This window comes from Mesoplodon bidens, assembly GCF_964165515.1.
Source record: "Mesoplodon bidens genome assembly, chromosome: 12".
Lineage (NCBI taxonomy): Eukaryota > Metazoa > Chordata > Mammalia > Artiodactyla > Ziphiidae > Mesoplodon > Mesoplodon bidens.
Genome location: NC_138168.1, coordinates 57,351,748 through 57,378,471, shown reverse-complemented (window position 1 = coordinate 57,378,471; position 26,724 = coordinate 57,351,748). Strand labels below are relative to the sequence as shown.

The 26,724-nt window shown below is 40.0% G+C and overlaps 1 protein-coding gene across 2 annotated transcripts in view; it reads right to left on the bottom strand.

The window, feature by feature from the left end:
* Positions 1 to 1,707: 1,707 nt before the first annotated feature.
* Positions 1,708 to 26,724, bottom strand: part of TPD52L1 (TPD52 like 1) — a 95,306-nt gene continuing 70,289 nt past the window's right edge. Inside the window, exons 4-7 of one of the 2 annotated variants that reach the window (XM_081250873.1) lie at positions 16,059 to 16,160; positions 10,711 to 10,749; positions 7,588 to 7,648; positions 1,708 to 2,306 (exon numbers count right to left, since the gene is read on the bottom strand). In XM_081250873.1, coding sequence (XP_081106999.1) covers positions 2,178 to 2,306; positions 7,588 to 7,648; positions 10,711 to 10,749; positions 16,059 to 16,160 — 331 coding nt within the window. In that variant the 3' untranslated portion in view covers positions 1,708 to 2,177. The remainder of the gene's footprint in view (positions 2,307 to 7,587; positions 7,649 to 10,710; positions 10,750 to 16,058; positions 16,161 to 26,724) is intronic. The other variant, XM_081250872.1, reaches the window with a different exon arrangement.

Genomic DNA, 26,724 nt, shown 5'->3' with positions numbered 1-26,724 from the left:
AGAGGTGATGTGAATATAGGTTTTACAAAACTGACGAAATTAGAATTTTTGAAGAATGGTTTAAAATAAACAGCTAGGGACTTTCCTGGTGGTTTAGTGGTTAAGACTCCGTGCTCCCAATGCAGGGGACCCGGGTTCAATCCCTGGTCAGGGAACTAGATTCTGCATGTGGCAACTAAGACCTGGCACAGCCAAAAAAAATTAAAATAAATAAATAAAATAAAATAAAGATAAAATTTATTTTATTTTGAGCTTTGAGGCATTAACACTAATTTTCGTGATTATTTTTCTACCTAATTTTAATACTGTGTTTTCAGATTGTAGGGTTGAGACTTGTGTGTGCAGAAATGGGTTGGTGAATGAAAATATGTTTATAGCAACATAACTGCATTTTCTAATACAATACAGCGTGCTGAATGCAATCAAAAAGAAGGTGGCAGTGAGTTTACAAAAGGTGACCAGGCAACTGCAGATTGGTCACAGAGAGACCAAGGACACGCTGCAGCAGTGGGTGAGCAACACAGTCACAAGCCAGCTGGACAAGGTTTGGCTTCAACCAGCAGGCTGGAAGGATAAATTAGGGAGAATGCCAACGCTCCTACTGGCAGGACTCCTTTGTCCACTCTGGTTCAAGTTTATAGCCCCACACCTATTGCTCCTGAGATTTCAGGGCTCAGAGATTATATGGCCCTGAAACAATTCGATTTTCAGTTAGGTGTATGGATTGTCCTGCTCCATTAACTTCAATAGAAATTTTTAGGTTGGTCTTATTTCACTATTTACATATATCCACTTCTATTTAATAATAAGTTAAAAAATGAACAATGAAGTTACTATCTATATTATGTATATTATATGCATTATATATTTATATATAATATATAGTTATATATATTGTATATTATATGGATTATACATTATGTATATATTATACATATCTATATTATATATATTATGTATATTATGTATCTATATTATGTATATGGATTATATATTATGTATATTATGTATATTATATGAATATTTTATATATAATATATAGTTATATATATTGCTATCTATATTATGTATATTATATGGATTATATATTATTTATATATAATATATAGTTATATATATTGCTTATTTAAATTGTGAGTTTTTAGTTGGTAGGTCTATTCTACATTCTACAGTGTACATTTAAAAAATGTAGCTATAGGATGCTACTAACAACAAATGCTACCTTCTACCTAATAACAAATGTATGTTCCCATTTAGAAGAAAAAAGAAGCATATGATGTGGAAGGTAAACAGTACTGCAGAAATCTGATTGTACTGATTGATGCTTTTTTCATTCTTGTGAGCAATTTGCAAACTGGAAACAGTTGCGGAACTCTGCTTCTCCCATTTTCTAGCAATTCCCTTTTCAGCTATCTCTTGCCTACTTTACTTAACTCAGTAGTTACGAAGTTAACTACTACTCTAGGTAGATTAGAGAGAATTTTAGAATCGTAGATTGTTTCAGCATCCTAAGGTAGTTGAGGTTATAATTACTTACATATCCTCTCATATTTTCCAAATTAGCAGAAGTTGATTTAAAATAGCATCTGCAGAATTATACCTACCACCTTTCAAGGTCATCAGCAGAACTGAAACGTAAAGAAATTAAGAATTCAAAGTCGTCATTAAAATCAATTATTTTAATTGCTTAAATAAACACAAGGAATTAAAGTAGGCGAGGGAGATCGGAAGCAGTTTGATGAAATTCTCAATGTCATCCCATTCACTGCTAGAGACAGTCAGAAAGAGCTCCATCCTGTGGACAGAACTGAAAGGGGGCAATGAGCCTTCGAAGACATGCACTTCGTACAGGAGTCCAAGCAAAAATCAAAGCAAACAATTAATAGCTACATGTTTGGAAAATACGTTGAATTACACAAAAAACAAGGGTCGTGACCAACTGTGTACCTGAAGCCGACATTTTAAAAGATGACAATCTATGAATACTAAAGTGTGATGGTCACGTGGTCCATCATCAACACAAATTCAAGTGGAAATCATTTAATTAAACTTTCAGGAGAAGCCATTTGAAGAACAAGGTCAAGGCCTGGGTCTTCCAGTGGGATTCTGGTCTTCATATCCGGATGCGCGCGGGCAGGGCAGGGTCCCTGGAGGCGGCTGCGGGCGCGGGCGGGGCCCTAGCACTGCAGCTCCTCCCCCTCTGCCCGCCGGGGGCTGCCGGCCGAGCTCTGCGCGCTGGCTTGGGCCGTGGAGCTCAGCACCTCCTCGAAACTGCCTCCGCCGTGGTTCGTCCCGCCTACTTTCGTCTGAAACGGGTTGAGACGCACACATGCAGTTATTTCGTTATTTCTGTAATTTTAAAAATAAGATCGATTGCTTTCAAGTTCACGAATTTACTTGTTTTCTTGAACGGGGATGCAAAGGCTGTAGAGAAGTTAGTTTCCTTTAGCACGGGGCTACGATATCATTCATATTTGGGTTCCGCGACTGGACTCGAAACTTTAATTTGTACAGATTTAGCGACTCTCTGTCTCTTCTACATCTAAAATTCTCAGTCCCTTCAGGGGCATATGCAGATCTGTGGATTTGCACCATCTACTCGCTCACCCAGAGAACCGATTTAATCAAATGGAATGGGATATTAGATAAATTCCCCCAATTTCACAAACGTGTGAACGCCTTTTAGTTGACACCAGCTTGAGTTTTCCATTTGGGATTTAGCAAGGCAATCTGGATTTCTGAACAATGTCTCTTGAAAAGCAGAGTGGCTCAGTGGAACATGATTTCTGGTTTCTAATACTTTGAGAGTTGGAGATGAATCATGGCTTAAGCACTGCTCCTCTCACATCTTTCCAGGCAGTTGTCTTTATAGGAGGGATATACCTTAAAATGCAAAGTTATGATGCTTTACGAAGCTCTCTTTTTGTGTACTTGTTATTGGCTAATAAGAATATAGTCAGGAAGAAATCAATTTATAATTAAGAAACATGGTTAAGTATTTTGAAAAATTCCTTATTATAAGGTCTCTCAAAAGAATATTTAATGGTCCACAATGCTTAATGCAAGTCTTGTTAATGGCCACATTGGCCTTCCTTTAACCATTAACAATATGGAAAAATACTTTGAGGAAAAGAAAGGTATAGAAGATGTTGCTCTTCCCAAAATGTTGTCCACACCTCACTGTCACTTATGATCACTCACAAGGACATAAACCACACAGGGAAATGTACCTGCCAATTGCCTGGCCTGCCCTTTTAAAACCTTAACCAGGATTTAAAAGCAGTTCAGTCATCGCAAATCACACACAAACTTTTCTCCCATTGTTATTAAAATCCCTCTCTGCCTCTGTGAGTTCAGTTACTAAGTTGAATTTTTCCACTCTGCTTGGGATTGGAAAACTCATTCTGGAAAGTGACAGATTATAAATATTTTAGGCTTGGGAACCACATCGTCTCTGTCACAAACACTCAAATCAGCCATTGTAGAAAGCAGCCAAGATAATACACAAGTGAATGAGCACGGCTGTGTTCCATAAAGGCTGTATGAATGGACACTGAAATGTGAATTTCGTGTAATTTAATTTTCAAATCACAAAATATTGTTCTTCCTTTGATTTTTTTTAAGCATTAAAAAAAAAGTGAGGGCTTCCCCGGTGGCGCAGTGGTTGAGAGTCCGCCTGCCGATGCAGGGGACACGGGTTCGTGCCCCGGTCCGGGAAGATCCCACATGCCATGGAGCAGCTAGGCCCGTGAGCCATGGCCGCTGAGCCTGCGCGTCCGGAGCCTGTGCTCCGCAACGGGAGAGGCCACAACAGTGAGAGGCCCGCGTACCACAAAAAAAAAAAAAAAAAAAAAAAAAAGTGAAAACCATTCTTAACATACAGACGCTCAAAAATAGGCAACCAGCTGAATCTGGCCCATAAACCTTAGTTTGCAGACCTCAGGGACAGAGCACTGATCCCTCCTCCACTCTGTTATCTTAGCACTGGAAAGAAGCAGGGGGTTGGTTTCAACTCTCTGATTGTTCACTATGGTTATTTCTTTTCTGAGAGAGGCAAGATTAATTCAATGTAATTAACTCTATTAATAGTTCCCATCCTCCCCTTTGGTCGCATTCTCTTTAGCAATAGAAGTCACACACAGTGTTGAAATCAGGTGAATACCAATTACTGATGTTTTCTTCTGGGCTTTGTTTTGTTCTTCTCTTCTAGTTCTTGATTTCTCAAATCAAAATAGAAAAATAAAGAAGGAGGAAACCACTTGGAAATAAAGCAGTTTGGCCAAGAAAGGAGTGGACTAAAGGGGTTTCCTAACCATGCAGGTTTAATAACCACACACTACAATACTTTAGCCAAGGACGTGCTTAAGCAGAGATGTGAACAATAAGCTTCTCCCGGACACTTCCCTTCAAAATGGTTTTTCATCCAAGAAGTTGTCACTGTGTCCCCAACACTATAACTGCTCTTTGCAAAAAAAAATTATTTGAATTACTGACCTGGGCTTCCTGATCTTTCATAATAAAAGTATCCGGTTGAGGGCTTCCCTGGTGGCGCAGTGGTTGAGAGTCCACCTGCCGATGCAGGGGACACGGGTTCGTGCCCCGGTCCAGGAAGATCCCACATGCCGCGGAGCGGCTGGGCCCGTGAGCCATGGCCGCTGAGCCTGTGCATCCGGAGCCTGTGCTCCGCAACGGGAGAGGCCACAACAGTGAGAGGCCCACATACCACAAAAAAGGAAAAAAAAAAAAGTATCTGGTTGAAAGGACACAAAGAAAGAGTAAGTATATCTTACTTTTTTTTTTTTGTGGTACACGGGCCTCCCACTGTTGTGGCTTCTCCCGTTGCGGAGCACAGGCTCCAGACGCGCAGGCTCAGCGGCCACGGCTCACGGGCCCAGCCGCTCCATGGCATATGGGATCTTCCCGGACCGGGGCACGAACCCGTGTCCCCTGCATCAGCAGGCGGACTCTCAACCACTGCGCCACCAGGGAAGCCCATATCTTACTTTCTTAAATGGTTTTAATTCAGGCTGTACAATGTGCTCACCAAAAAGTAGGGGCACTAAAAATATGTTCTGCTTGACATGGGTGCAGAACGGTCGGAGGGGATGTAGTTGCTTATGATTCACTGGAACATAGTAGAACATTCCAAATATGGTTTCATAGGAGCTGATTCTGGGTCTGTTTTCTGTTTGCTTGTTTTAGATGAAATAGAAATTGTGCTTACTGAGTGTACAGGTGAGACCAGCCAAGATGTCAAGTAATACATTGATGTATTACAAGGATGTAGGCAGAAAGGACTACATTTTATATGATTTTGATGAACTGGCAAGTTTTTCATGGAAAATCAAACTATCTACACAATTGGGTATAAAATAAGAACAATCCATTGGGTGCAAATGCCAGATGGTGTGACAGATTGTGTGCGAAGATGGCAGGAACGGACCTCGCTTCACAGCAGAACATTACTTCTAATAGAACACAAATATGAACACGATTCCTTTTAAGTGGTGTTTTAAAAATCAAGCTTAAAGCAGGATGTGTGAGTGGAAATACAGCATATAGACCTGCAAGGAATTTCACTCATCTGTACTGATTCATGAGTCATTCCCTCAGCAGGAAATAACCTCAGGATTGAAAAGTTACAGAAGTTTTGGAGAAGATTCAGAACACAAAAGAAAACTATGCAGAACATAAACTATACACAGAAGGGTTAAACATCTATTGTTTAGTCTGGAGGGAAAAAAAGGAATGAGAACTTTGTAATTATTGAGGAAGTGGGAGATTTGACACATAGCATGATTATTAGCTATTCTCCGTTGCCTGTGTGGGCAGAGAAAGAGAAACTAGGCGGTGGGTGGGCTGTGAGTCTTGTTAAACCCATGGACAATCAGGCAGACATAGAATCTGCTTTCAGGAGGTCTTGACACAGGCTAGTATCCAGTTGGCTGAGTTAGTTTTGTGCATGTCTGAGGAAGGCGGCAGGCCTTGTACCTTCCATCCAGATGCGGTGAGAAGAGTGAGAGGCTGACAGTGTGGATCAGACACTTAACTCATATATGAACTGTGAGCTAACCAGAGTTTCCCCAAAGCAAATGAAAACAGGTTGTTCTTTATTCTTCTTTTGCTTCTTCATACCTCCTTCTTCTAAAGAAAACCTAAAAAGTACAACTTCTCCTATGTCAGAACTTGACAACAGAATCCATCCTTCTTGGATTGACTAAGGCTGAGAACCAAATGTTGAGAAATTAACTCCTGGGGTTTTTGGAATCTTTTGTTTTGAAACTAGATATTCTGGCATGAGAAATGTCTGTGACACTGCAGGTCTCTACCCATAAAAAGGTTTTCCTACAAACAGCGGCAATTTAATGGCTCCTCCGGGTCCCTCAATAAATGACAATGTTGACAGGCAGAGCAGTAAAACTGCACAACTAGAGACTGCTGGTAAATGAAATCAATGAAAGCATGGTAAATGTTGAGTAATAATTTCATTCTTGAGCCTTAAACACCTAATCACAGGTCTGGAAAAGAGAAGACTATGTGAAAGCCTCTTCTAAGGGGAAAGACCCTCCAGGTCAAAATCAATAAGAGCATCTAAGACCTCGACTAAGGAATAACTTATACCCTCACAGACTCTCATCTGGCAGCACATGTGAGGGTTGCATGATTCAGAAGCAGCTGGGTAATCAGCATGAGCCTATATGTGCTTTTGATCTGATTAAAGATCACACATATTCTTAATTTTCCCAGTAATAGGGAAATACAGAAATGGATTGTATGTAAAATAGTGATAATGATATCAAGATGTAATTAAGTTTAGGTGGTATCTTTAAAAAATCTTAGTAGTATCAATGACTTTTCGTGTTTTAAACATTCTATACCTTTAGGACTAGACTGATGTTACTTTTGCTCTTTTACCCTCTGTACATTAACTTATCTATGCTCAAACAATAAATTCAATGAATTTTTTTTTTTTAGCACCGACTATAGAACAGGTATACTTTGTTTATACCCAGGGAACAAATGCACTATTACAAAATAATGCATTTTGTGATTCAGCTTTATTTTCCCTCCATGATAACCATGCTGTGCTTTGCTCAGTCCGTGAGTGGAGCAGGCAAGTGGTGTTGATGGGCGGTGGATGGCAGGATAGAGCATGGAGCCAAGTTCATTTCTACTGGTCTGTGTCCAAACCAGAGGAGCTCTGAGCTGTTATTGAACTTTCACTTACACTCTAATTTCAGAGTTCACAGATCCTTTGTCCTATCTACAGTCATCTATCACATATCTGCTTCTTGGGGGACAGCATTAAGAGTTCTAACCAGTGAACAGATCAACACAAATTCCAATTCGCTTTAACGAACAGTTCACTTCTGAATTATTTATAGAAACAACTTGGTATGGCTACAGTAACACTATTCAATATTGGTTTTCTTTATAGGTTTATATGTGAAGAAAAGTGACTCTGTGCACTGCTGCCTTCTTGGCTGCATCAAATGCTGGTAGCCCCACCTTTGGAGCCAATGGCAGCAATGCCTAAGCTGTCCTGATTCAATGAACCCAGCGACACAAAATTCACTTTATCTGTACCTTAAGGCTTGTGACAGTTGTCTCAACCCTCTCCTCAAATGATTTGAAAGTAGGAGAATTCCTAAAATAATAAAAAAAAAAGAGGTCAGATCCGAAGACCTAGCTGTCTTAGCAATCGTGCTGTGCTACCTGGTTTCTGCTCTTACTTGCAGACATCACCTCTGCACCAGAGCTAGTTGCTGGTTTGCCACCTACACCAACCATGTTTTAAAATTTATTTCACTTCTGCTAGGTTAGACCCAGAAACCATAACCCGACATGGAATTTTTCTAAGTAAAATAGATAACTATAGAATGAATAATATAGCATTTGGCAAGGATACAACTGTCATAATTCCATGGTGCACCGTACATCATTTCCAACGAGTCAAAGGAGTGATAGCTTAATTTTTCATTTACTAATTAATTGTTTCTATCATAACACTCCTTTTCCCAGCTCAGTTATTTTATAACCAATAGAAAGTCTATCTGAAGAACGTCACATTCGAGTTTTCCCACTTGGAATTTTAAAAGTCATTTATTTTAGTGAATGTGAGACAAGACAGAAATAGCTAAAGGAAAAAAAAGGTTCACATGTTTTCAAACTTTGAAGTTTTAAAACTAAGCATTTTCTCAATATCCAGGAAGCAGTGTTTCTGAAAGTCAGTGCGTCCATTATTTTAGGTTGAAATATATTCACTACTTGTTCAATGCTTGATCAAAATGGTGCTATTAGCACGTGTTATATTTCCTCCCAAAGAAGATACACTTACTTGTTCTTACCAGACAGAACCTTTGCTGTCTATCAACAATTTATTTGTGACTCATTCACTGTGTTAAATAATCTACATACCATCTTGTAACTTTAAGATTTAGATCTTTCACTTGGTGCTTTTTGGTTTCCTATACTGGATTTGGTCACATGACATTATGACTTAATGACATCACTACCATTAAAAATGATATCACCAAGTCCAACTAAGGAAACAGGAACTGAATTAAAAATGTGTCTTAAATCGTGTGTTCATGTTGGTTTTCAGCAACAACAACTGCCATCATTTTCAGTCAAAAAATTCAGCCGAATGTTACTATACTTGATAAGCCACTTGCTATTCTCTCTTGAGTGCAGAAGAAATAAAATAAGAGGAATGGCCTAAAGAAACTTCATAAGGGCGGATGGTTATTAAAAAAGGGCTTCATTGTATGGTGTGGGCTGTAGCATGGCTCTAATACCATCAAGAGGAAACTAATGTAGAGGATATGTTTTTGAATGAATTTGGCTTCATTAGGGATTGTCCCTCAAGACTCTGATGCTCTGGATGGTCACAAATGCATTTGCATCCAGGCTGTATGAAGTAACAGTGGTGAGTTCAGAGGGCCCAAGCATGGCATCACACCTTGTATATGACTCAAATATTAGTTGAATTCCTGTGAGTAATCCTCCACCGTACTTGTCTCATGATGAAATATTAGTGAAATTACATAAGAGTGATTCAGAAGTGTACACTTATTAGCACTTTACTTCCACTGCACGTTTCATTTGGCCAAGCTGGTCACATGACTAACTACCTGTCATCCATCAGGTGCACAGGACCACAGTGGGCAGACAGTTCAGCCTAATGGTTCATGGTTTATGTTAGTTGAGCAAAACCTTTTTTTTTTTTTAAAGTTAATTTCAGGCAAGCTCACAAGGAATACATCTGACCCGTAAGTCACTAGATGGATTCCTGGTTCACAGAGGAAAACCGTATTAATTTTTTTTCAAGGCTTTTTTGGACACCCAGACTTAAAATTTAACAAGTAAAGAAGCTCAGAGCTGCAGGCTGCACTGCTCAATTCTGGTGTTTTTATTCTAGGGGAAGCAAGTCAAATATGAACTAAGTCATCTTGAATCTATGCTCTCTACTTACCACCAAATTAGGGAAATCAAATGCTGTGGTTAAACTTCCAAAGTAACCACATAACCCCAGTGTAGAAGAGACATCATCAGATATAATAAAACAGACATTCTTCTAATCAAATTACACTAGAGTGCATGCTGGGGAATATGGAGAAACTATTTATTCAGATTTAATCATGTCATATACAACTACAAACTTGTAGCACTGCAAATGACCCTGGAAAGAATTTGGCTTCAGTGGGCTCAAACTATTTAGAGTAACTGAACTCCCTCTAGAATGTATTCACACCACAGTATATAATATAAAGCAGGAAGAGGAGGCACAGTTCTGACTGAAGTGAGGGAGGGTCCCAGAGACTAGATCCCCTCCCACGGAGCCCCAACCAGGGCAGCCCAAGGAAGCACTAGGGCTCCTGGAAGCACCAAGGGAAGAGCAGTAAGTCTGGTTCTAGCCTCTTATTTTTAAACATGATGAAACTGCTGTCACTGAGGTGACCTTCCCAAGGCTGCCAAGTTCACCCCTAGCAGAACTGGACTACAACCAACATCTCCTGATTCCAATCTAACATTCATTCCTCTATACTCTATTACTATTATTTTGATTTTATCTGATTGTATCACTAAGTCACGCCAACTGGAAGCGAGAGGAACATCTTTCTCAGGAGTTTTCATCTCACCAGTAATTTTAATGACATTTTTATTGTTCAACAGACTCTTTGCCTTAATATATCCCTTAACAAATCCTAATGATATCCTTTCTAGAACTGTAGCCCTCTTTGACTCCTACCTTTTCATTTAAACTTTCTCCCAGCCTTGCATTTAATTCTGTGGGAATAAAAGGATTTCTACCTTTGCAAGTGTGCTTGGAATGTTCCACGCCCTGTACTGCGTGCTTTACACAGGTTACACATCTCACAACAGCTATGTGAGGTAGGTCTTATTTATTCCAGTATACGGATAAGAGAATAGAGACAGAGATAGGTAAATAACTTGTCTCAGGTCACACAAATCAAGAGTGGCTGGATTTAAACCAGTGTGTCTGGTCAATAGCCCAAGCCCATTACACCTACAATACTTCTACAGGATTGTCAGCCTTTTTTCCTGAGGGCCCTCAGAAAAGAGCATAAGATAGGTCATGACATTTCCCTTTATATAAAGAAGGAAAAAACCCACAAGGTATCAATAAAGTTAACACTTCATACACATTCTACATTGATATTATGTAAAATAATTTACACAGATTACCTCATAGCAGGCATACTTATGGAGTGGCGAATGGAGTAGCTTCAGGGCAAAAGCAGATTAAAGGGAAAAAAAAAAGAAAGAACAAAGAAGATAGCACAATATAAGTACATGAGAAACTCCCTATTCACGGTTTCAAAACAGCAATTTCAACTATTTGAAGTGTTCCCTGCACACCCCATCAAGATGAGATTTGCTTTTGTTGGGTAGGATGGGCCACAGTCACTTCCAAAGGAATAAGGAGACCAGGTGGTCCATGGCTGCATATTATTTTACTTCCTGTAGGTTCCCTGTAGGCCAGGGAGGAGAGGAGGAGACTGTCTGGTTTGCCCCAGGTCAATCCAACAGCTGGTGGACATGCCCTCCTGGTCCAGCTCCCTTCTCCTGTTCAGGAAGACAGTAAGGGGCAAGGGGCAGTGCCCAGCACATAGAGCCAGGCAGCTAAAAGCTAATCATTCCATTGTAGAGAAGCACTCCAGAGGACTGTATGCAGTTAACATGAGTCAATCAAGGAAACACATGCCAGGTGAACGCAATTCACACAGTCCAACATGGTGGCAGGGCTTCTGCATCCATCCCAGGACATCTGGTACAAAGATCAACTTTTCTGAGAACTCTTAAGATCATCAGCCTTCTCACCCTGTTGATCCTACAGCGGCTAACTCATCTTCCCTCTGATCGACTGCCTGTTATTTCTATGTGAGTTCCACTCGGAAATCAGGCTGCAGGAAGGGAGGAAGGAAAATGGGGTCCCTTTTCCTAGGCTAGCATGCCCTCATCCAATTTCCACCACAGTCCCGGCCTGCTCTTCTCCCAGGAAGCTAACAGGTAGGGGATCAGACTCATCACCTTCCCCAACAATATCCACTGAGGTCATCAGTAGGGGCGGCACTTTACTAGAACTCAGAAAGAAAAGGACAAAGAAGTGCAGGGGATACTTACGGTCTTACCCTAGACACTCCATTTTGAAAATCATAGGCAAATATTTCCTCATACGTTACATTAAAAAAAGAATTACTAAAAGAACTTCATCAGCATTATAAATTATTCATCTCTTTAAATACAGGTAGTTTTCTTAAGAAAAAAAAAATTTAAGGCATGTAATAAGATTCTACCTAAAAGGAGGCTTAATTCAAGGACCTGGGACTGACAGTTGCACACTTGCTAACATTTGAGCTCTTCTGGTGGCCTTTCTCCTCTTCAACTTCAGAAGGTACAGAAAGTTGAAGGTGAATCATCTGCCTAAGTAAGTTACTAGGAATTCAGAAAAACACGACAATCTCGAGGAAAAAACTCCTGTTTCTCGACTTCACTTTCTGAAAGTTTCGTAAACATACGCAACTCGCAATTGCCACTTTCCTCTTCTTCTCTGAATTCTAAGGACCTCTGCCAGTGTAAGAAGGCATGATGCAGAAAGAGATTCCTGAGGGATGGCTCAGCAAGTGAAAGTCGTGTAAATGATTCAGAAGTGAGATACACAGGGGTTGAAATAGATTCAAATGCATTAGGTGCCCTATACCCTGTAACTCTCCCTGGCTGTGAACACTCTCAGCAACAGAGACCTGGTCTTTGGCTGAAGCGCACCCACAGTGGGGCTCCGGGGAGGAAGGGGGCAGCTAGGGAGCTGGCAGGGCCCTGGGGGCAGCGCTTACCCGATGGAGTGAGACCTGCAGCCAGAGCAGCACAGGAGAGAAGAGCAGGAGCAGGGTTAGCACATCAGGATGCAAGGAAACGGCCTCACTGCCCGCTGTCCCCTCTTTCAAGAGCCCCAAGGAAAAGATGAGGGGACCCCATTTGTTACTCTTTTTGAGTACACTGACTTTTTAATGTCTTCACAATTACTTTACCAACCTACTGTACGTGTGCTTCTCACTATTTTTCTCATGGATATATAGAGGTGGCTGGATTCTCTAATAAAGTCACAAGGCTCCTCCAAAGATTTCCTCTCCACTAGATCACACACAGTTTGAACAAATTCACCGAGAAGTCCCAAGAAGATGGCAACATTATTAATATAAAAGTGATTCTAATAGCTTGCATTTCTTCAGAGTACTTTCATAAATGTGACCTTATTTTAACTTCAGAGAAAACAGTCTAGTTAGGTAGCTATTAACCACGTTACCTCACAGGTGGAGAAGAAGGCAGAGCAATTCCGTGACCAGGCTAAGGGGCCTTCACTTAGTGGCAGTCAGGAGAAAATGAGAACCTTAGCTCAGGAAATATTATTTATTTTTATAAAACATCTAAATTAAATCCTAACATAGCGCTTTTCATCCAGTTATTAAAAGGCCCAAATTCTAGGTTTTCAAAACCTGTAAGCATTAACTTTTAATTATTTTAAAGAAAAACTGAGAGGGGATTCCCTGGAGGTCCAGTGGTTAGGACTCTGAGCTCTCACTGCCAAGGGCCCGAGTTCGATCCCTGTTTGAGGAACCAGGATCCTGTAAGCCTCGCGGTGCAGCCAACAAAAACAACAACAACAAAAAAAAAACAAAAAAAAAAACCCCACATTACTGAGACGTACTGTTTTTCTTCTCAAGTATCTGAATTTTTCTGGCAATCTTTTTGAAGAAGTTCAGAAATTTGTTCCCAGAATTCACAAAAGAATTTTATGATATAACTAACAAAATATAAAATAATATGATACTTTCAAACTGAAAAGGGGTTCAAAGTAAAATGCCTGTAATAAAATTTTAAAATTTCCCCACTATCATTTTATAAATTGGCAAATTAATTTGAATGAAAAATTTAAAACTTACTAATTGTTCTCTTTTGAGAATTGTTATTATATTAAACTTAAATACTTTTCAAATATGACTTTTACATATATTACTTGTTCTAGTATAAAAGTAACAATTCTTTGTAAAACTTTTTGCTTTCACAGTTATCCTCATTTATTTCAAATGTTAGATATTATAGTTTGAGAAAAATATAGGCCTAAAAATATAGGTCTACAAAATATTACAGGCCCATATTTGAATGTGGACTACATTTCCCAATATTTTCACCACAGTTTGTAATGGAAATTTTCTATCCTCTACACAGAGCAATAATTAATGAAAAGTTTGGAACTCCTGGGAAACAAGTTATCCATTATGCTAAAACAAAGCCACACTGAAACAGGAGGAAAGGCAGTCAACACAACCTTGATATTATGCCCAGCTCATGTAGGAACATGAGTATGTCAACATGCTGCACGTGTGAAACACAGCCTTCGTTCTCTACAACTTATGAAACACACTGCACTCCTGTTCACGGACTCTCGCAATTTCCGTCCTGTGGGGTCACCTTGTAACTGAGACAGTCACTCAGTAAAGGTAAAAACTGGCATTTACTGAGTGCTTAATACATAGCAGGCTCTCTTTTGCTACTTGTATAATAAACTGAAGACGTTGTTACTCTTATCCCCATTTATAACTGAGAACAGCCACAGATTCCTAGACGCCACCCAAGACCTACTGAGGTGCAACCTTGGAGAGAGAGGTGGAATCTGAGAATATGCATTTATCAAGCTTCAGAGGTGTCCATAAGGTCTGCTACCGTTAGAGAAACACTACTCTACTCGGCAGTATTATGCCACTGAATCCCAGTGTTCAAGTGAAAGGTTTCAACTAAGAATGTGGAGAACAAACTTTATAAACATGACAAAATATATTTTCTTGGATATAACTGGTGATAAGGTCTTTCCTGTTTTAAGGAATTATTTAATTAGTAGATAAATGTTTTAATGCCATTGAAATGACTGCCAATTTTTATATAATAAAGTAAGGGTTAATTCATAATCCAGAATATTTACCGTTCATCACACACTGCATCTGAAGAATTTTAACTGCTTTTTGTTATTGCTTTATTAGCAAAAATGAAGATAAAGCAATGTACTCAGATTCATGCACATGTACTTACTTAACTCTAGCCTCATGAATGCCAAGTTGTTAAGATGATGCATGAATATTGGGCACAATCCAGTAATTTTTGACGTCAAAAAATAACTTAAACACAAAGATATAAATATTTGCCTCTAGGTATCAAAGCTGCAGGGTAACAAAGAAAGCAATAGTTTAAGAATCCAGTAAAATAATATACACATATTTTTTAAAAAGAAGAAATAAAAAATGTACTTGAGACGTTTTTAAAAAGTGAATTTGATTTCTAGAGAGAAAAATGACATTGATTTATACAGAAAAATCTCCTAAGCATATCAGTCAAATTCAAAATAAACTATGATAGGTATTTAAACAAGCAAAAAAAATGAGAGTAACAACTCTATGTAAGATAACTTCCTAGTACATAATATGAAAAATAAAAATGGTCAATACTATATTGTTTTTCTGGTGCCTATAGTGAGGTCATTTGGTTCTCAGTTCAAAATCTTGATATTCACCCTAATTTTATATAACAAATACTGAAAATAACCAAAATGAGCAAAGGGACTGGTTTAAAAATTTTGCTACAGCTATGCACTGGAAGATAATACAGCCATTAAAAATGAAGATGTAAGGACTTCCCTGGTGGTGCACTGGTTTGGAGTCCACCTGCCAATGCAGGGGACATGGGTTCGATCCCTGCTCCAGGAGGATCCCATGTGCCATGGAGCAACTGGGCCCATGAGCCACAACTACTGAGCCTTTGAGCCTCGAGCCCGTGCTCTGCAGCGGGAGAGGCTACCGCAATGAGAATCCTGCACACCGCAATGAGAAGTGGCCCCTGCTCTCCGCAACTAGAGAAGGCCTGTGTGCAGTAACAAAGACCCGATGCAGACAAAAATAAATATTTTTTTAAAAAATGAAGATGCAATAAACATTTATTAACATATTAACAATATATTGCTAAAGTAAAGAAAGAATACTACCAGGAGCATATACTATATGGTACCTTTTTAGAATAAAAGAATAAATATCTATGCATTTAGCATAGAAAAAATACATGTACTAGTTGGATATATACAAAAATGTAACCAAGAATGGTTTATTAGAGAATATTCCACTGAAGGCATATTTTAATTTATTGTTTAAATTACAGTGATTAAAATTCAGTGTGTGCTGCATTCTTTTGAAATCTCTCCTTATTACTGGTGATTAAAGGCACCCTCTATCTTCTATTTCTACTAGGTCGGGTCCTAGTGGAAAGGGCATCTCTGGGACCAGGCCCACTAAGCTGACCTTCAGGCAGAAAATGTCCCAATATAAAAATGTATCTCAGTCACCAATACTATCAGCCACATAAAATTTTAATCCAACTTAAAAAAAAAAGAATGTGTTAGGAAGACCAGTTGATGTATATATATATAATGCTCCCCTTTTCTTGGAAAGCCAAAGGCTTAGCCCCATTCCCGTGGTTCTTTCCCACAATACCTCATGTCTCCAAACTTCTTGCTGATGGCTGTCCCAACGTTGCTGAAAGCTGCAGTTGCCTTCTGCCCTGCGTGACTCAGAGTTTCATGTGTTTTCTTGTAGCTAGAAATAAAACAGAGAAAGATAATAATAATATCATGATTTCCCATAAAACTTTCATCGTACTTCTCTCGCCTGACTTTGAAAATTCCCTTTCCAAGCCAGATTTAGGAAGATGATCCACAAAAGTAATTGTTTCTATTCATTGTTTGGGGAGGATGGGTTGGTGGCCGCTCATCAGAGGGAAACTCAGACCATTAAATCTGAATTCAGGAAAAATATACATATGTAAGTACAGATCTGAATGTGCAGATCTTTAATCACAAATAGTGGAACTGCTCTGAGAGTAGAGAGTTATTCTCAAAGAGATGTATTAACTCTATGAAGTGACGATGAAAGCTCTAGCCATCAACGGTAACACGAATTAGAAAATGTATATTTCAAAGGGAAATTTAAGCTTTTACTGCTTATGTGGGTAAAAGTAACCATAAAATGGCAAAATAGAACTAGTTACTTAATTTTCAAATACTTAGAGCTGGGAATAAGAAGGGTACACAATCTTAAGATAATATAGTTACTTTTTTCAAAACAGTTTTAGAAATATAGTACTGCAATGATCTGTTCACAAGCCTATGTCCCCACAAGGCTGACTCCCTGAGGGCAAGGAAGCCATTCATCTTTGTGTCCCCAGTATGTGGCAGAGGGATACAGGGAAAACATAATAAATATTAGAGGAATGAATCAATGATCAAAGAGGAAGCTCCTCTGTGGCTCTGAACTGGGAGTCATGGCAGTAAGAACAATGCAGTGTGATGGATTATAGAGAGAGAATGGACGGACTTGACAGGAGTTTATAAGTGACAAATGGTACAAGACGAAAAAATTGGTTTAAGGTTTTGAGCATGGTGACAGGAAAGGCAGTGGTATATCCACTGGGCTAGGAAATTTCTAAGCGTTAATTAATAAAGTAGAAAACAAAAGGCACCTAACCTGAGGGAATAAAAAGAAATCAGCCAAAAGTTTTGTACACCATTTCACAGGATATGTAAGTCATTATGCTATACAGCTTAAACTTATACAGTGTTGTATGTATTATATTTAATTTAATATATCTCAATAAAACTGAAACAAGCCAAACCAAAAAATGTTCAACTCATTTAAAAAAAATAAACGAATTCTTCTTTTTTTAACATCTTTATTGGAGTATAATTGCTTTACACTGGTGTGTTAGTTTCTGCTTTATAACAAAGTGAATCAGCTCTACATATACATATATCCCCATATCTCCTCCCTCTTGTGTCTCCTTCCCACCCTCCCTATCCCACTCCTCTAGGTGGTCACAAAGCACCGAGCTGATCTCCCTGTGCTATGCGGCTGCTATGTGGCTGCTTCTCACTATAAACTAATTCTTATAATGCACATACCATCTTCTTCCAATATATGTTGGTCCCAGGTAAGTTCCCCCAAAGCTCCTTGCTTAGCCTAGAACACTCGCATGCATATGGTACATCTAAGAAGACTATGTCCTGTGAAATTCATTGTGTAGGAACTTCCGTTATCCCTCCCACCCTTCCACCTCCCACAAATCATCCGGCCCTAAATATACTATCAGACTCTACACAAATGCTTTAAAACATGCTCCTTGGTCTTCCTTGGGACTGAAATCACTTTATTAACATGGTATTCTATTATTCTTTTTTTGTTAGCAGGAAGGAATGAGTCTGATATTATCAGCACCGTATGTTATTTATTTACACAGTGCCTGTTTTTCAGGAAGTATAAAAATCAAGTATTATCTAGATGATAAAACCAAACCAAATATTCATTTACTAAACAGACATTTTCTAGGGAATAGGGAAAGACCGACAGGAATAAGGGTCAAAGCAGAATTTGGTGAACGGGAGGTAATTTGTCTCTGGGGAGAGGTATGTGATTAGGGGTGGTGGACCCCAGACGGCTCTGGGTCAAGCAGCAAATGAGAAGTGGGAAGATGAAAGAAAGGAACAGCTTTTAGAATGTTTGCTTAATTTTGTTCGCTGCCAAGTTACAAAAATATCAGTTATTCAAATTACAACTTTCTTTTTACATTTTACTATAGGATGTTAGGATTTAATTATGGTGGGAGAATATTTTTGATCATGTGAAATCATGGAATTGCAGGCAGATTACACATAAAATAAAATATTAATCTCTAACTTCTTATTAGTGATAAGGCAGTTAATATAGCACTAAATGTGGACCAGAAATAAAAACCTCAATCATTATTACAAGAATTCAGGAGGTATGATCTTGAAATGGCATATGCTGAGAATTCTTCAGAAGAAACATGCTACTAAACAGGTTCCCAAAGCAGTGTCCTGATGCTTGGATTAACTAGGCATAGAGATAGCCTTTAAAACAAAGATTTAAAGGTAGTAGTTTTAGCCTTAAAAACAAAAGGATTTATTTACAAATAAACAAAGAAAAATGTGGAATTGCTATTCCAGTTATATTTTTAGGATGCTGACAAAGTTTTCACAAAGTAGTAACCCGGCCATGAAATCAGATCTATAGAGGGAACTCCCTGGAGGTCCAGTGGCTACGATTCTGTGCTTTCACTGCTGAGGGCACGGGTTCGATCCCCGGTTGGGGAACTAAGATCCCACAAGCTGCACAGCATGGCCCAAAAAACCCCTAAAAATCAGATCTATGGAAAATGGCCTGTAAAACATGAAATCCATACATGATGGAAGTGAGGAAGGCACTATATTATACACAGATGAAACATGGTCTTGCACTATGGACTGGAATTTAGAATTAGGCTCAATTCTAATTAGCAAGGAAAACGTTTCCCTATGCAAAAGTTTCTCAGGCATATTGGTGAGGAAATAGAGTAATCCATTAAATAACCCAAAGAGGAGACTTTGTATCTTCTTTTCCCTACTATTCCTTTCACACTCCATAGCCAACCCATCAAGAGACCCTGCTAGTTCAGCCCTCCAAATAGATCTAGAATCTGTCTACAGTCTCACCATCTCTACTGGTCTCTGCCTAAGTTCAATTCACCATCATCACTCACCTGGGGTCTTGGCCAAGTGAGTGTCAGAGGAACAGAGTTGGGTGCTGGGGGAAAATGGGCACAGAAGAGGGAATCAAGGAAAGCCAAGGGAAGACAGTCAATTGGGTATCCACTCAGTACTGCATCTGTAAGGCCTGAAAGGTGACTCAGGGAAAAGTAAAAAATTACTCTGTCACACTGTGATCTTTGCATGAGGCTGGGACTGGGTACCAGTTAGAGAACTCCTTCTTGGGTTGGTCCTGCATTTCTTTCAGGAATTTCTTGCAATTAAAGCAAATATTTAATTTACTTGTAAACTTTCCACGTAGTTTAACTTTTATACATTTGAGAATGCTTTGAATTTTGAGGTAAGAAGTGACTTTTGAACACTTTGTGTGTGTGTGAGACATTCTAAATTTAATGGCTTCATTTAAAACTAGCCGGTCAGGGAGAAGTACAGTTAGCCCGCCACGTCTGTGGGCTCTGCATCTGTGCATTCAATCAACCACAAATGGAAAATATTCAGGAAAAAAATTCCAGGAAGTTCTAAAAAGCAAAACTTGAATTTGCCATCAGTGGGTAACTATTTCCATAGCATTTACACTGTATTTAGAACTATTTACACTGCATTAGGTATTATAAGTATCTAGAGATGACTTCATGTGTCTGGGAGGATGCATATAGGTCATATGCAAATACTACACCATTTTATATAAGGGACTTGAGCATCCATGGATTTTGGTATCTGCACGGGTTCTGGGACAAAACCCCCGCAGATACCTAGGGGTGACTCTACATATAGTAAGCAATAAGGGTTAGCACATTATGTTTTAAACACGCTTCTGTATCAAAATGTGAGACAGGTGTTTACAGGCATCTGACTACTTTAGTGAGGTATTAGGGACATTTAAGTTCTCACCATGAAAAATGCATCTCTATATCTATGTGAAATTTCAAAGTTAAAATTCAAACATATAGGGCTGCCCTGGTGGCGCAGTGGTTGAGAGTCCGCCTGCCAATGCAGGGGACGCGGGTTCGTTTCCCAGTCTGGGAAGATCCCACATGCCGCAGAGCGGCTGGGCCCGTGAGCCATGGCCGCTGAGCCTGCACATCTGGAGCCTGTGCTCCACAATGGGAGAGGCCACAACAGTGAGAGGCCCGCGTACCGCCAAAAAAAAAAAAAAAAAAAAATCAAACATATGGATAGCTCAATGGAGTGTTAAAGATTTTGGGGACTGATAACTCTTTATTTCTGGGAATTATAAAATGTTAAATCTGAAAGGCACTAGAGCCCGATCCCTTAAGACTACAGATGATGAAACTGAGGCCCAGAAGAGCTGAGTGACTCTTTAATGACAGAGGTAGGGTTAGAGTAGGCAGTGTGCCCGCCTTCGATCAGTGTCTTGTTGCCTAGGAGATGACAAGGGTGAATTAGATCAACTCCAGTGTTTGTGGAGAGAAATAATAATACTATATTTCGAGAAATTTTAAGATGCACATTTTCTACCCACACTTTTAGGCCTCTTCCCCTAGGCTAACCACTACATTTCTTGAAAACAATTAGTAGTCCTTATATACATTACTTAGAGACCAATAATTGAGGACAAGAGATTTCTAGGGGTTAGGCAATGAGAGAGGGTTATACATGGGGAAGTGAGCTCCACGAACAAAATAACTAGGGAATCCATGAGAAATAGGTCAGCAGGCTCAGAGCATTTAAAAGCTCCAAGAAGCACCACACACATTACAGCCTAAGTGAAGGGTCCCTGTGGAGTTGTGCACGGCACAGACCCTGTACCTTATGGTGCATCCTAATTGGGCTTGATCTTAAAACTGAATAAGTAATATACATCCTCATCCAGAGGCTAGGAGCCTGTGTCTTGAAACAACGTTCTTCTGTCAGGCCACAGATAACCCCCAAGGAAGTCGGTGTATTTGCATTTTACTCCCTTTATTGTGCCATGAAATTCTGTACATGGTTTGTACTACTAATACTGAAAACTGTTTTTTCAACTCTATCACATAAAATTATGTTCAATAGTATTCAAATAATGAAAAACAATTTAAATACTAACATCCTGATTGACTTGACAACCTTATAATTTAAATGGAAGTGGTATTTGGCATTTTACATTACTAGCATCTCTTATTTTAAGCTAAATATAAATTATACCATTGCTGAGTTCCATAACTGATAGAGCAGACAACTAACACATTTTCCTTAAATAAAAATCAAGTGTTAAGATATCCTCAGGGACTTCCCTGGTGGCACAGCAGTTAAGAATCTGCCTGACTATGCAGGGGACATGGGCTTGAGCCCTGTCCTGATCTGGGAAGATCTCACATGCCGCGGAGCAACTAAGCATATGTGCCACAACTACTGGGCCTGCGCCCTAGAGCCTGCAAGTCACAACTACTGAGCCTGTGTGCCACAACTACTGAAGCCCGTGCTCCTAGAGCCCGTGCTGCGCAGCAAGAGAAGCCACCGCAATGAGAAGCCCCCGCTGACCGCAACTATAGAAAGCCTGCGCGCAACGACAGAGACCCAACGCAGCCATAAATAAATAAATAAATAAATTAATTAATTTCTTAAAAAGAAAAAAGATATCCTCAGGTTGCTGTCAACTGTGCACTGGGAGGCAAGAAAATTGGGAGTATTTGCTTCAAGAGGTCTGTGTTGGGTGCCTCTCCTCAGGTTTCCCATAAGCCCTTCTGCTAAGCTCTTTGCAAACATCCTCCCAATGTGCTGCAATTATGGTTTTTAAACCTCTCTCTGGGACTCGCCTGAACTTCCTGAGGGCAGAACCACATCTTGTTCATCCTCACTGTATCCCCAGTGCCTGAATCAACTAGAGCAAGAGTCACGTGAGTTTCCTCTGGATTCTGGAGGCTGGGATGCCCCAGCTTCAGCTACATGTGCAGAGTCAGGACTTGGCAGTGTGAAGTTTCTAACTCTGGAGAAGAGCCACAGCGACCTTAAGGTGAGTGAGGGCAAGTCTTCCTTGCGTGCTCTAAAGCAATCCAGCAAACAGTAGCTTTGGAGGAACCTGCACTTCCCAACAAGGCTCGAATGTGGTCCAGTGTTGAACCTTTCTTTGGCAAAAGTTTAACTGTGATAAGCAAATGGCAGCTCATATTTATTAAGCACTTTGTATGCGTTAACCTACTGAAGATGCATTTTGTTTGCTTGTTTTGAGTACAAGTAATCTTCCTCTTTTCCGATGAAAGTCAACAGAAAAATAGGCTTTACTTTTCAGAGATTCAGTTTGGCTGGAACAGATAGCTTCCCCGCTTCTAGCTTTACTGAGGTATAACTGACAAAACAAAATTGTGAGATATTGGATTTGATATACATATACACTGTGAAAGGACTCTTTTCCATCTAGTAAATTAACATATCTATCACCTCACAAACGTGTGTGTGTGTGTGTGTGTGTATAGATGAGAACATTTAAGTTCTACTCTCTTAGCAAATTTCAATTATACAATACAGTGTTACCAACTATAGTCATGATAATACATTAGATCCTCAGACCTTATTCATCTTATAACTGAAAGTATGTATTCTTACCAACCTCTCCCTATTTCACCCATACGCCCACCTCTAGCAACCACCCTTGAACTTTGTTTCCAAGAGTTTGACTTTATTTTAGATTCCACATATAAGTAATACCATGCAGTATCTGTCCTTCTGTGACTTACTTCACTTAGCATAATGCCCTCAAGGTCCATCCATGTTGTCGCAAACAGCAGGACTTCCTTCTTTCTCATGGCTGAATAATATTCCATTGCACTCGTGTGTGTGTGTGTGTGTGTGTGTGCGTGCACACGCACATCTTTAAGGAATGGGTAGCATTTAACTGCTAGAACAGGTGAGCTGTTTGGCCAGCATACCAACAAGGGGCTCTTCAGTAGTGTGGGGTGAGGTTCTCTGCAAGTCAAATAAAAGGCATTCTGTTGACTTTTCATGCAGATTCCTCTTCATGTCTTACAGATTTGAAAGTCAGTGTTAATAATCAAAAGGAGAAAACATGTCATCTTCTAACATGTTCTGACTTAAAGCATTTTTCTACATACGGATCAAAGAGAAAAATTTAAATTCAATAGTCTTTTTACAAGAAGATATCTTATAGCCCAAATCTGTTTTCTATTATGGAATTTAAAAGAGAGTATTACTTGAACAGTTGCATATGCAGAATTTCACCAAAGACACAAAAACTATTTAGGCTTATTTTCTTCCAAAGCTTTCCTAAACACACTATCAAAACATAGATTTACCACTTGAATCTAGAAAAGTAGATCCTACTTCCTACCTTGTGTGATAAGATGAAAGCCGAAAGGTAAGAAGAATGAACGACCATGTGAGAGATGCGCTACGTGGTCTTTTTAAATTAGGTCTTTAATCTTCACTGGCACTTCTGAACCCAATGGTGCCACAACAGGCTCCTCATAAAAAGAGATAATAATCTTTACTGACCATAATAAGCTGGAAGTCTTAGAAGCACAAAAGCAAACAGTAAATAAATCATAAACTGAGCTTCAATTTTCAAGCACTGTGCATTTTTTTTAATGCTGAATGTTAGAGTTTTACTCCTCTGTATATAGGATGAAGTTATTAAGCTTTCCGAAAAGATGGAATGGTTTAAATTCCATTCCACAACCTTCTCCCCTTTGTAGACTTACCATTTGTTCTATGATACAACTCAGTGTTTACTGGTGGGCAATTTCACCGGTTAGCAAAGGCTGAACGCTCACTAAAATGAAGCATATCAGTTTTAAGAGCCCACCACGACATCAACCTTACAAATTCCTTTTCCTTCTATTTCCAGAAGAGATTCAATTTCTCCTCCGGTGGTCTCCCCACCTCTTCACCCCAAAGCCGCCCACCTCCCCCATGCTTCCTTGAAGCCTAAAAACATTAAAAAGCTTCAGGATGAGGGTGGGGGGAATTTTTTGTGAGTGTCCTTAGATTCTCCAAAATCAAGGCAAATAAAAAACTATGACAAAAACAACAGCAACGACAAACCCAGGGACACAGATGGCCTCTTGACCTACTACTGTATGGTTATCTTTCTATAAAGGAGATAATTTTAGTCTGCGGTATAGTTATTCCTACTCATCTGGTCCTATTCCACTTTGAATCCTACCACAGACTAAAATATGCCAAGATCTTTCATTAACATATCACAGATTTTCTTTTCATTATAAATCAAATTAAATAGGTCATGATTGCTTAATCAGTATGCAAAGTATTGCCTCTGGGATACCTGCAATACTCTGACAGCTGAAATTCTTTTTAGTGCTTTGAAATCTAATTCTATCCAATCTAACCTTACCCCAGTTCATCATTCCCCCCACATCAAAATTTCATTGTATGAGGTATAGATATGGTTCTAGAATGGGTATCATGGACACTAATAGCAGGCATTTAAATATTCAGGGGGAAAATAGATTCTGCTTTTCTGTCCGCCCCCCTCCCCACAACATATGATTAAGCCTTTTCCCTTTCCCTCAGCAGCCAATAAAAAATGGTGGGAGAAAGATGCTCTCCTGAAATTATGTTGCTGATAGACTCATGCCTCCCTCTTAAGAAAGAGATTTATTCTTCTTTACAAAGGAAAGTTCACATCATTCCTAAAGGTTAGTGAGTCCATGATCATCTGTATTTATTAACTAATCTCTGAGGAAATCTCACCTAGGTCTGCAGCTTTCAATGCATCAATATGTAGATGACGCAAATGTCCATTTCCATCCTTGACTTTTCCTCCGAGTTGCCCTCTCAATATATAAACTTGTTTATCTACTGGACATCTCAGACTGCGCACAGCCAAAGCAGAATTCTTGGGTGTCCTCACTGGACCTGTTTCTTAGAACAGCAAACAGGCCTACAAAGTGTCAGACACTGTTCTGCACTCATTGAATCCTCACTACCTACAACAGGTACTAATACGATCTCATTTCATGGAGGCAGGGGACCTAGATTTCAAACCAGGTAATTGGTTGGAGTCCACAGCCCACCAGCTTAACTACGACGCTAAATCCCCATTGCTGTAACCAGTCTCAGTATTCACCCAGTAGCCCAAGTCAGAGACCTAAGGTCACATTTGATCCCCCTATTTCCCTCAACCCCCCACATCCAAACCACTGGGAAGTCCCATTGGGTTGACCTCCAGATCCTGTACCCTCTCTGCTCATGACTCTCCATCACGACCTGGGCCACTGCAACAGTCTTATAAATGATTTTCTGGTTTCCATTCCTGCCTCTTCACAATCTATATTACACATACTAACCAGAATGTTCTTTTTAAAAGGTGAATTAGAACAAGTCACTTCCTGCTGCAAATTCTCCAACGGCATCCAAAGCTCTTGGAATAAAATCCTCACTCCTCCCCTTGGCCTGGGAGGCCCCAGAGGCTCTGACCTCAAGCTCCTCTCACTACACTACAGACACAGCCCTTTCCTCTGCTCCCTGAAACCTGTAAAGCTAGGTCTTGCCTCAGTGTCCTTGTGGTAATTGTTTTCTCAGCCTGAAAGCTCTTCCCCAGATCCTCACAAGATCGTATCTTTCTGTCATTCAGGTCTCAGCTCAAAGAAACCTCCCAGGACAGGATTTCCCTGTCAGGGACCCATCAAAGCAGCTTCCACCCTCTCCGGTAAGTCACTCTCTAGTACCTCAACCTATGCTGTCTTCATCATAGCATCCGGACAGATCCTCATTTGTTTGCTGCTTGTTTCCTGCCCTTTTCCCTTTCAACACTCATAGAGATTAGGAACTTTGTCCATCTTGTTGAATCCTGTATCCTGAGGGCTTAGATTAGCCCCTGGGTAATAACGCCTAATAGCAGACACTCACTAACACTTGTTGGGTAAACAAACTGTCAGGACCCCCCTAACAGCTTTCTATTGCCTGTGGATAAAGAATAACTCTGTTATAAACATATGCCACAAGCCCCGGCCCCTTCTCCCCACCATCTCAACAAGACTAAGTAATTGGATGGATTTTCCTTAGGAGAAGCAGCCTTCTCTGTCAGCCTCAACCAGGCTGTGCCTGTGCGTCCCCCAGGACGTTCCTCCTGCCCCCGGTGGCCGGATTAAACTCCAAATCATCCTCCAGAGTTCTGCTTAAACATCTTACTCAAAAAAGCTTCCCTGAGACCCCAGGCAAGGTTCCATCCCCTGCTTTACATCCCCTACAATACCCTGGATTTGGCGTTACAACCCTGTCACACTTAGCTTTTAACCGGTTACTTGTAAAATAAACAAAAACAAAACTCTGTTTTCCTGACCACGACTTTAAACTCGATAACCCAGGGAATAACTCTGTTCTACTCATTCAACAAAAAGCTTGATACTAAGTGTACTGCCTGACTATAAAACCAATTGGTTTTTTCAAACATGGGAAAACCAGAAACTATACATTCTCCAGTGTGCAAAGAGGCTACAAGCCTTCCTTGAACTTGCCTGCTCTAATTCCATGTCTCAGGAAACCATGACCCATTCCCCTCACCCCCCCACCCCCCCACACCCCACCCCCCAAACCCCCACACCCCACCCCCCGCCGCCTGCCCTGGCAGACCCAGAACAAACTGG